Source organism: Gaeumannomyces tritici, assembly GCF_000145635.1.
Source record: "Gaeumannomyces tritici R3-111a-1 unplaced genomic scaffold supercont2.1, whole genome shotgun sequence".
Classification (NCBI taxonomy): Eukaryota; Fungi; Ascomycota; class Sordariomycetes; order Magnaporthales; family Magnaporthaceae; genus Gaeumannomyces; species Gaeumannomyces tritici.
The window spans coordinates 5,482,139-5,494,199 of record NW_008804545.1 but is presented as its reverse complement, the minus strand read 5'-3'; the positions used below and the strand labels follow the sequence as shown (position 1 = coordinate 5,494,199).

General features: G+C 35.7%; 2 protein-coding genes across 2 annotated transcripts; both read left to right on the top strand.

The window, feature by feature from the left end:
• Positions 1-1,750: 1,750 nt before the first annotated feature.
• On the top strand, positions 1,751-2,071 carry GGTG_01734 (hypothetical protein; the record flags this gene model as incomplete). Its single annotated transcript, XM_009219504.1, has 1 exon — positions 1,751-2,071. A coding segment is annotated over one exon (321 nt), but the record flags the coding sequence as incomplete, so codon positions are not given.
• A 4,791-nt stretch (positions 2,072-6,862) lies between these two features.
• On the top strand, positions 6,863-7,267 carry GGTG_01733 (hypothetical protein; the record flags this gene model as incomplete). The annotated part of the gene is made up of 1 exon (XM_009219503.1): positions 6,863-7,267. A coding segment is annotated over one exon (405 nt), but the record flags the coding sequence as incomplete, so codon positions are not given.
• Positions 7,268-12,061: the final 4,794 nt, after the last annotated feature.

Here is a 12,061-nt window from a genome sequence, read left to right as displayed (position 1 = left end):
GCTAGCAAAAGCAATATAACAAAGGAAATTGTAATTTTAATTGTAACAAATTAACGAAAAAAATTAAAATTAATTACTTTTCGAAAAAGGAATATATATATAAATTTATTTACCCTTTTCGAATTGTATAGCCCATAGGGAGCATTACGGATCGGGGTAGCTATTTAAAGGTAAAAACCGTACTTCCAACCAATAGCTATTTGGTATAAAGCCGGGTAAAAACTCCTTCTTTTCGAAGTATTTTTTACTCCGCGTCGTTTTTGTAAGTAGTTATTTGTAAAGTATTTTCCGCATTTCCAAACGTTTGGTAAAAAAAAAAGTTGTTATTGTTCGAAGCGAAGTATCGTAATCCGGTCGGAGGTCGGTTCGTTCGTTGCATTTAAATCGCGTTATTGGGTGCACGTTTCCGTGCCAATTTAAAGCCTTCCCGTTGTTCCTTCCTTTTTTATTAATTTTAGCAAATGGGTTAATATATTTGTTAAGAGCACGGGCAAAACCGCCCGGCAGAAAGCGGGGAGCGTTAAATGCACGGGCGAAACCGCCCGGCAAAAAAAAAGGAAGGGGGCGCTGGCAGCCAACCGGGCACGGACCCCCCGGGAATATGCCGGCGAGCTACCGGTATTGCGGCCAAAGCATAATAACGAAGCTAAAAAATAAAATAAAATTTAAATTGCACGAAAGCGCTTAAAGCGCAAAAAATTTAAAAAACCAACCCCGGATGCCCAAAGGGGCACAAAAAAAAGGAAGGTTAAAAAAAAACAATTTTTGTTAGCGATAGCACTTTTGGTAAAAGATTTACGGAAGCTTAATAAAAAAAACACTGCATTCGGCCCGTAACCCGGTAATTACCCGCTTTTGCACCGATTAACCCTTAATATATTATTCCTTTTTTTATACCTTTTTTATTTGGAAAGCAAGCCCGGGTAATTACCGGAAAGGATTAAGCAAGTTTAAAAAGGGCATTTGCAATTTCGCACCGTTTATAATAACGCCTAACGCTACGTCGAGCACATTGGAAAGGGCCGTTAAGCCACCGAAACAAAATACCAAAAAAGCCCCGCAAATTCCCAACGACTTCGAAAACCTTTTCGTAAAAAAGTTGCAAAAAATAAACGACGTGCTAAAAGCTTAAAGCAAACGCGCCCGTTTAATTCAAAAAATTTAAAACAAAAGGTTAAAACATGCGTATAAAAATTTAAACGAAAATAAAAAAAATACTTTTAAACAACGAAAAGGTTTTACGTAAAGCAAAATTACCTTTAAACCTTTTATGCTTAAAAAATCGGCAATTTAGCAAAATATCGCCCATTATATTAACAATTACAAATTTATTTTCGAAAGCGAAAAGGAACGTTACAATAAAAACCGTATAAAAGTTTAAATAATTTTTAGCACTTTTAATTATCGTTAACGGGCACAATGGACAAAATACAAGCAAATGCATTACCCAAATACCGGGGTATCGTTTATTTAAGCCAATTTTTCGCGGTAGCTTTAAGCAAAATCGAAAAACCCCAATTCGCAAATGTAGCTAGCAATTAAAAAGCTTGCGAAAAATATTGCTATTAAACAAAAGGATTACAAATCGTTTAAAGCGTTCCGGATTCGTTGGAATTTGGTAAAAAATAACCTTTCCGAATTAGTACCCAAATGGATAAAAATAACATTGCTTTTTAACCGGCTCCGCCCCAAAATCCAAAAACGAATAACATTTAAAAGCCTTTTTTACATTATGGAAAAATTGCAAGCTAAAGCCTTTAAAACAAAAATAATATCGGAACCGCACAAAAGGACCCTAAAGGACATAAATGTTTTAGCCTTTAAAAAGCCGGTTATTTGCTTTAAATACGGGCAGTTAGGCCATATCGCTGCAGCATGCAAAATACGAACGGATAACCCGGAAACCCCGTTGGCCCTAGCAACCATACAAAGGGCGAAAGGGAAAAGGCCCGAGGTACGGTATTACGGGTATAAAAAATTGGGCCATATCCGGCCGGCATGCCCTAAAAAAAGCAAAATATCGCTATTTAACTCGATACCGCTATTTGGCCGTTTAAATACCGGGGCCTAAAAATGCGCCCTAGCGGCCAAAACGCGCTGGAAAACCGAAATGTATTTACAAATTAACGGTCGCCGGGTAAAGTTAAAAACGCTGGTTAACAATAAAAACGACGTTAATTTATTGCATAACCGTTTCCTGGTAAAAGCAAAAAAAACACCGGTACCAAACGGGGGCCATTTGGCGTAGCTCGATACCAAAAAACGCATGCCCACGCTAAAGGTAAAGGAATACAAAATTTGGGTAACGGATAGCTAAGGAATAACCCAAAAGTTAATAATATTTTACGTAATAATGCCCCGGGCCGGGTATAACATTACGTTAAGCATGCCCTAACTTTAACAAAAAAACATTAAAATCCGGTTTGGAAATATAAAGTAAAAGTTTCCGGTAACCATTAAAAAGGTTAAAATAATTTCGTTGGAAATAGTTAAAAAGCTAATTTAATTGGAACAAGCAATAGCCGTACTAACGATTGCACGCCCGGAAACCCCGGAAAACCCCGGGGAAAAGCTAAAAGCTTTCCCGGAATGGGTTAAAAAAATAATTGCAAAACATGCGCAGCTTTATAAATTAAACCCTTTGCTAAAACATACAAATTGGAATTACGCGATCGAATTGGAAAAAAAAACGATACCGCCCCACGAAAGCATTTATTTTTTATCCAAAAAGGAATTAAAAACCTTTCAAAGGTATTTTAACGAAGCCATAACAAAAGGTTAAATCCGGCATTTAATTAGCCCCGCCGGCGCCAAAATCTTATTCGTTTTAAAAAAGGACGGAAAGCTTTGCTTTTGTATTAATTATCGGGGTTTTAACAAAATTACCAGGAAAAACCGGCTAGCATTCCCGCTAATTTACAAAATATTTAACCGGGTATTTAAAAACCAGTACTTTACCAAGCTAAATTTAAAAAACGCTTATTACAAAATACGGATCCGACAAAAAAACGAATGGAAAATTGCTTTCCGCTGCAAATATGGACATTACAAATATTTAATAATGCCTTTCGGTTTGGCCAACGCTTTAATAACGTTTTAAAGCTTTATTAATATAGCGTTTAAAAAATTAATTAATAACAATTGCATTGTATATTTAAACAATATTATTATTTTTTCGAAAATACAAAAAAAGCACCGCAAAGCAATAAAAACGGTGCTAAAACAATTCGAACGGTTTAAATTTTACGTTAGCCCGGCTAAATGCAAATTCGAAACGAATAGTATCGATTTTTTAAGGTTTAAAATAACCAAATTCGGGGTCGAAATTCTGCCGGACAAAGTTATTGCGATTTTAAAGTAAAAAATACCGGAAAGCGTTAAAAACATTTAAATATTTTTAAATTTTACGGGGTATTATTGGAAATTCGTAAAGGGCTACGCAAAAATTACTATGCTTTTAACAAACCTTTTTAGCAAAAATACCGTGTTTTACTTAAAAAATGTTGCGAAAAAGGCTTTTTGCAAATTAAAGCTGCTATTTACGAAAGCTCCGGTATTGGTGCATTTCGACCTTTTAAAACCGCTATGCGTACGGATTAACGTTTTGGCTTTCGCGATAAAAGCAATGCTATTGCAATTACAAAACGGCCGGTAATACCCGGTAGCTTACATATCGAAAAAGCTGCAATAAAAAAAGCTGCGCTATGCAATCCTTAATTTAAAATTGTTAGCAATCGTAAAAACTTTTAAAAAGTAACGGCATTACCTAACTTACTTACAAAAAATTGTTAAAATAATTACTAACCATTTAAATTATACCCATATTTTAACAAAAAAAAAGTAATAAAGCGCTAAGCAAAATGGTTCGAAAATTTAACAAAGTATAATTTTACGATTAAATAAAAGCCAAAATACCGGAACCTTGCGGATGGTTTGTTAAAACGTTCCCAAAATATACCCGTAAACGGGAAAGCCAATAAAGCAAAAAAAAAATTCCGAAACGATTTGTTGGCCAAATTCCAAAAAGCAGCTTACGTAAGGACAACCATTATTAAAAAGGATATTAAAACGATATTAAAGCGCATTTTCGAAATACAAGCAAAAAACGATTTCGTTTAAAGCGGCATTTGGAAAAACAAGCCCAACGTTTAGGAAATTAACGATAGCTTATTTAAATACAAAAAGAAAATTTGGGTTCCAAATTTAGCACCGTTTAAATGAATAATGCTTTAAAAACAATACGATAGCCCGACGGGGGGTTACAAAGGCATGGCCAAAATTTTAAAAAAGTTTAAACGGCAGTTTAAATAGCCGGGTATGGCTAAAAACGTACGCAAATACGTACGGACGTATTAAATATGCCAGCAAATAAAGCCAAAAATATAAGCACTTTACGGATTGCTAGCACTTTTGCCCGTGCCAAACCGCCCGGGACAAAAGTTATCGATGGATTTTATCGAAAAGCTTTTAACGTTAGTAAATGGAACCGGCAAAAAGCGCAACGCAATATTGGTAATGGTCGACCGGTTTACCAAATATAGCTTTTTTATCCTAACGTTTACGAAATTAACCAATAAAAAATTAGGGAATTTTTTATTTGCATACGTTTGGGGGCTGCTAAAAACGCCCGAAAGGATTGTATCGGACCGGAATAAGCTATTTACAAACGGGTTTTAAATAACTTTTGCCGGATATTTAAAGGTTGCAAAAAGGTTATTAATAGCATACCACCCTTAAATTAACGGGCAAACGGAACGAACAAACCAAACAATAAAGCATTACTTCCGGTGCTTTTGTTGCGAAAAACAAAACGATTGGGCGTCGTTGTTGCACTTAGCAGCGTAAATGCATAATACGAACGTACATTTAGGGTCGCAAAAAACCCCGGCGTTTTTGTTAATAAAGTTTTACTTACAAAAGCCTTATAACTTTTAAGTAATTAAAAAAAAACCTTCGGCAACGGTTAAGGTTAAAGCGGGGGCTTTGGAAACAATTAGGAAACAAACCAAAAAATTGCTAAAAAAAATAAATAATATGTACAAAAAGTACTATAACAAAGGCAAAACCCCGGTGCCTTTCGGGGTAAGCGATTGGGTATTATTAAATACGGCAAACATTAAAATAAAAAAGCCGTCGAAAAAGCTATTAAATAAATGGTTAAAACCTTTTTAAATTTTAAAAATGGTTGGGTTAGCCGGTTTGGCGTTTTAATTAAAGCTTTCGGTAAATTACCGAATATATAACGTATTCCCGGCAAATTTATTGCGGGCGTTTAAAAAAAAGCCCGGCAAAAAACCAAAAAATAAAAAACCAAAAATCGAAAAAAAAAAAAGGATCGTTTCGAAATAAAAGCTTTGTTAAAATATAAAAGGCTTTTGCGGAAACGAAAATACCTGGTTAAATGGATAGGTTATAACGAATCGGAAAATTCGTAAATCCCAAAAAAGGATATTACGAAAAAAATTGTTTAAACGTATAAAGCAAACTTATTGTAAGCGAGCTTATAGGATAAGGAAAATACCGAACCCTAGCGGGTAAATACCCGGAAAGGACGGGGGTATTACAAAAAAGGAGTAACAAGGGCCAAAAAAATGGCTTAAAAAAATATTTTAAACGTACCGAACCGGCTAGCTACCAGGGAAAAACGTAAAAAAACCCGTAAACGGTTTGTAATAACCGTAAAATATCGTGCCCTATAAACAAAAAGTTAAATAAAAACGGTATAATACGGGGAACGCCCCAAATTAATAATGCAATATATTTAAATTCCAAAAAACATATAAAGTATAATACATTTTGAAAAGCCCGTAAAAGGCATGCTTAGCGCGATACGCCAAAGCAATTACCGCATTTTAAACGTACGTCGTAATAAAAAACATTATTGCTTGCCCGAAAAGGAAATAGGAAAATTTCCAAATGGTACGGCGGACGGGCTTAAACGTTTGGATAACGGCAAATGCATATCGGCGGTATTTAAACCCATTAAAAAGCAAAAAAAAAGCATTTTAAAATTATTTATTGGGGCATTAAAACCTAATTGGTAAATATAAATACCGGAATTTTGCAATGCTGCAAAAGCAATATAACGAAAAAAATTATAATTTTAATTATAACAAATTAACGAAAAAAACTTAAAATTAACTACCTTTCGAAAAAGGAATACCAATAATTAATTAAAAAAATATGTAAAAAAAATCGATTAAATGCCGTATCCAAAAAAACCAAAACTTCCGGAAATTACGTCCTTTTCGCTAGCGCTATAATTATTACCGCTAAAGTCGTCGGCGCCGAAAGCGGCACCTCCCGGCGCTAATACGGACGCCGTACCCTTACGAAAAACCGCGCGGCTATAAGCTTAAATATCCGAATGCGCCGCAATCGTAGCAAAGCTAACGGCAATGCCATTAAAAAAAGCAACCATACTTTTTTTAAAACGTTTAAAAAACGCCTTTACCTCGTTAAAAGAATTACCGATACCAGCCAAAGCTTAAGCTTACCTTTTCGTTTAAACGGCGATAGCGTAAAGTTATTGGGAAATATTTTGGGTAATTTCCAATATTGTAACGCTAGCAATTTTGCGCTAAATGCGCTTTTAAATAACGGTTTAACGTTCGTAACGCGCAAATTGCTTGGCCAATATGGTATAAAAGGATTTAGCTTTTTAAATAGCCTTACGAGCGCGAAATTAAGCTTTGGTAAACTTTTTAAAAAGCTCCGGTATCGCTTTAAGCAACCGTTTGTAAATAGTATTTAAAATTTTGTAAAGGTTTTGGGCCATTTTCCAAAACCATTTAAAAAGTTTAACGCAAGCTTTATTGCCGATTACGTTTTTGCAATAAATACATTTGGAAAACCCCGTACAATTATTAAAATATATCGGTATACGGGGGTTAACGGCATAATCCTAATATGCTTAACAACCAAAACAACGGCTACAAAATACCGCACGTTCCGTATAATTGTTTTTAAAAAAAGGCAAACAAATAGGGTTCCAATTATCGCCTTATTGGGAATCAATAACTTTTTGCAACGGAAGCGCGTTGCGGATACCCATATAAAGCAAAAAAAAGGCAATGTTCGTTTTGGGGGCAAATCCATTAAAATCGAAAGCGTTGCAGCGGCGCTTGTCGCGCGTTTTACGCTTTTTTTTAGCGAAAGTCTTTTTGCCGCGGCGGTTAAAACCCGCCGGGGGGTTACCGGTAAAACGCTTGCGGAAATTTTAAAAAGCTACAAGCGCAAAAGGGCCCGATGGACCCGCAATATTTAAAAGGCTTACCGGAAGGTTACCGGCAAAGCAATCGTTAAAGATTTAAAGGACTAAAGGTTCCGGCGAAACCGAATTCGAATTTAACTAACCCACAATAGCTAAAGAAAATACCGGGGGGTTGCTAAAAAGGGCCAACGGGCCGGTTAAAACCGAAAAACCCGAAACAAACATTTAAAGGAACATTACTTTCCCTATATAATCGGGTACAAAAAATAACATTTGCAGCTACCGGTTAAATCCAAATGTTTAAAAAGAACGGCCAAACATTAATTACTTACGGTTACGATTATCGAAATTATTAAAATGGTTATTAAATGTATAAAAAGGAAAAAAAAAAGCTCGTAGCTTCGAACGGAAAAAAAAGCCTTTTATATACCGGCACGAACCCATTTTTCCAAATGCTACAAAATTTTACAGCCGGTTTCCCCAAACGTTGCCGGGCATCGGGGCGGTTTAGCAAAATACCGTAAGCTACCGGCTACTTACGGGGTCGCACGCGCGGTACAAACGGCCTAAAACAAACCGTATCGGAAAAAAGCAATATGTTAAAAGCACGGGCGAAACCGCCTAGTAAAAAGCAAAAAGCGTTAAATGCACGGGCGAAACCGCCCGGCAAAAAAAAAAAAAAGGGCGCTAATAGCCAGCCGGGCACGAACCCCCCAAAAATATGCCGGCAAATTACCGGTATTGCGGCCAAAGCATAATAGCAAAGCTAAAAAATAAAGTAAAGCTTAAATTGCACGAAAGCGCTTGGAACGCGAAGGATTTAAAAAACCGACCCCGGGTGCCCGAAAGGGCACGAAGGAAAGGGAGGTTAAAAAAGGAACAATCTTTGTTAGCGATAGCACCTTTGGTAGGAAATTTACGAAGGCTTGACAAAAAAAACACCGCATCCGGCCCGTAACCCGGTAACTACCCGCCTTTGTACCGATTAACCCTTAACAATATCGCGGCTTTTTTTGCCTTTTTTTTTTTAATCCTTTACGCAATTTTACCAAAAAATATTACTAGCAATTGCAAAATAGCAACAATAATAACCGTTATAAATCCTTTTTTCCTAGCTTCCGTTACTTTGTAGCCCATTTAACGTTTAATTGTAAAACCGTACATTCCTAGCGCTTCGCTAATATTTCGCTTCGGCTTTCCGCGGTTCGCGATCGCACCATAACGCCCAAAAAAAAAAGTGGTACGAAAAGGCCTGCTTTACTTTTTTTTAAAATAGCGAGCAATTTTAAAAAGCGCAAAGCCCGTTGTTTGTATATGGTTTTTTTTACATTTTTGCAATTTCCCGCTAACCCATTCCAATGTTTTTAACGGCTCGATTAGTTGCATTACGTGCATGCGCATAATAACCCGCAAAATTAACTTTAACAAAGCTTGCATGCAAAATTTTAATAAATCTTTTTTGTCGTTTTTTTTAATTTTATTTTCCCGGATACTTTGCTAATAAATTGCTTCGGTTTAAATTTTAAATTAAAAAAGTATATATATTATTGTTCGAAAAAAAAGGTTGGCAAAAACGGACAATGCACTTTTGCGTTGGGAAAGGGCGTTTTGAAATTAGGCCAACGTATATTTAACGCTACGAAAAAATTTAAATCCGTAAGTTTTGCTTTTATTGCCGACAATAACTTTACGAACCGTAAAAAGCATTACGTTTAAGCGTTTAACTTTACGGGCAAAGTAAAAGTTATAAATTCTTTTTTTACCTTATCGTATCCTTTACGTCCCCGGTGCGTCGCTAATACCTTAAACAGGATTGGGAAGCTTGGCTTCCTTAGTACGAACGCCGCGCTTACGTTAAATTTAAAGCCGCTTGCGAAACGTACTTCCCGAACGATACCCCGGCCCCGGTAAAGCCTCCCCGTTATTTCGCGGGAAACCCCGAAATCGAAGTTCGCCGCGATATTATTATTACCGACATTTTTATTAAAATGTTTTTTATATTTAATATTGCTTTTAACTATTTTTAAGCTGGGCGTAACGGGCTTAACGATTTTACGTTAATGGGTTGCGTTAAAATTTATACGCGGAACGTTCGATTTCGTCGAAATATTTACGCTTAATTTTATAACAACGCTACCAAATTTTTTAATCGCTATAACGAATATTTCGAAAAGGTTACCCCCGCCAATTTTTTGCAAATTGGTAACGGTAACGGTAACGGTAAAGATAATAAAATAACAAATGGCTTTTTTTCGGTAATTAATAATTTTGCGGCTAAATTTAAAAAAAAGGACAATGCGGCTGGTTTTTAGCTTATTAATAAATTTGGTTAAAATAAAGTTACGGGTTTAACCGGGGTCGCTATAGCGGTAACGGGGGCGGTAAAAAGGGTATCGGCGGCGCTTGGGGTAACGATTAAAAAAGCAGCCGTTATTGCATTCCTTTCCCCTTTCCAAGCGCTTCCCCGCAATTTTAATAAATCCAATTTTGGTTTTAAAAATAAAAGCGATAATATAGCCGTTTAAGCGCTATATACCCGGCGGTTCGGATTTTTTATATTTAGGATTTTAAAAATAATTCGCGGCAACCCGCCTTTACGGGCGTAAATAAATCCCCGCTTTTTAGCGTTAAAATAAAAGGCTGCGTTATTTTGCTTGTTAGTATGTAATATTATTAATAATTAATAAAATCGTTGGAAGGTTTTTTTAACAAAATTTAATATAAATTTGGCTTTTTGGAACCGGGGCGGTTAAGCTTTTTATTTTTTTTCCGAATTCGCCGTTTCGTTGCGGCGTTTAACGTTCTTTTATTTTTTCCTTTTCTTTTTCGCTCTTTTCGCTTACGTATCGATAATATCGCTCGACAAAGCGTAGCTAAAAAACCGTCCTGTCTTTATAAACCACTTTGTAACGATCGCTGCTTCGTTTGGCTGGCTTAGCAAGGATTTCGCCGCCCTTTTTATTGCTTAAAAAAGTTTTTTTTTATTTTTGCAAGTTCGGGCAATATAGCAATACATATGCTACCGTTTCCGGGTCCTAACCGCATTAATACGTTACGGCCACGCCAAGGACTTTCCGGAAAGCTAAGTAACCCCAAAGCCTTAGCCTTTCCGTTTTTAACTAAACCAATAACAAGCTTTAAATTTTATAAAAGTCGCGGTAAAAGTTTAGGATTTTTTTGTTGGGTTGCTTTTTATTAGCTTTAACGCCCTTTTTAATTGCCGTAACGTAATTGTATTACCTTTTTTTCCATTTTTTTAGCACCGCTATTTCCGGGTTTAATTTTCCGATCCAATTTAACGCTTTTTCCCGTTAACGAAATAGCCGCGTAATTATAACCGTAAGCCTTCGTTTTTTATTTTTTAATTTCCGCTGTACCTTTTTGCAAATATTTGTAATTTTTTCCGTTAAACCGCCTTTTTTTAACTTCCTTTCGAAATAAATAACGCAACCATTTAACCATATTTAAATCGGGGCTATATGCGTTTTTAATTTTAGCAATTTTTATAAAGTTTTTTTATAAACCCCCGTTATTATTTTTAAGCAATTATTTTGCGTTTTTGCTTACGCTTTGGCCATTTTTTTGGGCCGCAACGGGGTAGCGTCGAATTTATAATAAACCGGGGCCGCGTAATTTAATATTGTTTTAATTACGGCCAGGTATAAGTATTTGGTTTTGGTAAACGTAAGTCCTTACGTTATCGCTGCTAAGCGCGTAATAAATAACATTTAAATCGCTATTTTTTCGCGCATTTTTTAAATATGCTAAGTCCAATCCAATTTGGAATTAATCCAAAAGCTTAATATTCGCATTGCTTTTTTTATCGTTTTTGGTTTTACCGTAACCTTTTCGAAACGGAAAGGTAACGTTAGCGCGGGTTTTTTCCTTTTTATTAACCAAACCAATTAATATTTAACCGGGTCGAACTTCGTTCCAAATTTTTTTATTTATTCCAAGCATACGTTGTAAGCGGTTTTAAATTTGTTAATTGCGTTCGTTGCGTTGCGGTCGAAGCTAATTAAATTGGTATTATTTACAAATCCCGTAACCGCAACCCTTTTTACTTCCCGTAACTTTTTGTACAAGCTTACCGTGTAAATAATAAAAAGGATAGGTAATATTGGGAACTTTTGCGGAATTTCGCATAAAACTTTATCCTTTGCCGTATTTTTGCCGTTAAAAAAGAATATTATTTCCCGATCGTTTAAAAAGCTTTTAAAAAAATCCAAAATCCATTGTAAAAATTGGTATTTTTTTATTTCGTTGAAAAAGCGTACATACGATACGGTATTGAAAGCGCCGTTTATATCGAATAATAAAAAACCAATTACCGCTTTTGCGTTCCAAACCGTATTTACCATTTTTGTAAATAAGCGTATGGCCGTTTCCGTAAATTTGTATTATTGGTTGCTTATTTATTCGTTGGAAAATAATTAATAATTTTTTACGGCGTTTTTAATGCAAAACGTTAAAATTTTTTTTAACGCTTTTTTTATTGTTTTTAAAAAAGCAATTAGCTTTTACGCGTTTAAAATGTTTAAATTTTTATTGGGTTTTTAAAAAATAATGGTACGAAATTTCCGGAACCTTTTCGGAAAGTAACCGCGATTTACGCATGCCGTAAACATTTCCGCCAATGCTTTAAAAAATGCCGGTTCCATTATTAACAATCCCCCGGTAAAAATCCCCGTTGGGTTTGGGGCTTTTTAATATTTTATGCTTCGAAAGGTTTTTTTTACGTCCTTTGCGGTAATTTTTTTGCGGACGAGCAAAGGTTAAAAAGGTAATTCGGGGTATTTAGGGATATCGGTAATATCCGCCGTTAATATAAAAAAAAATTTCCCTTTT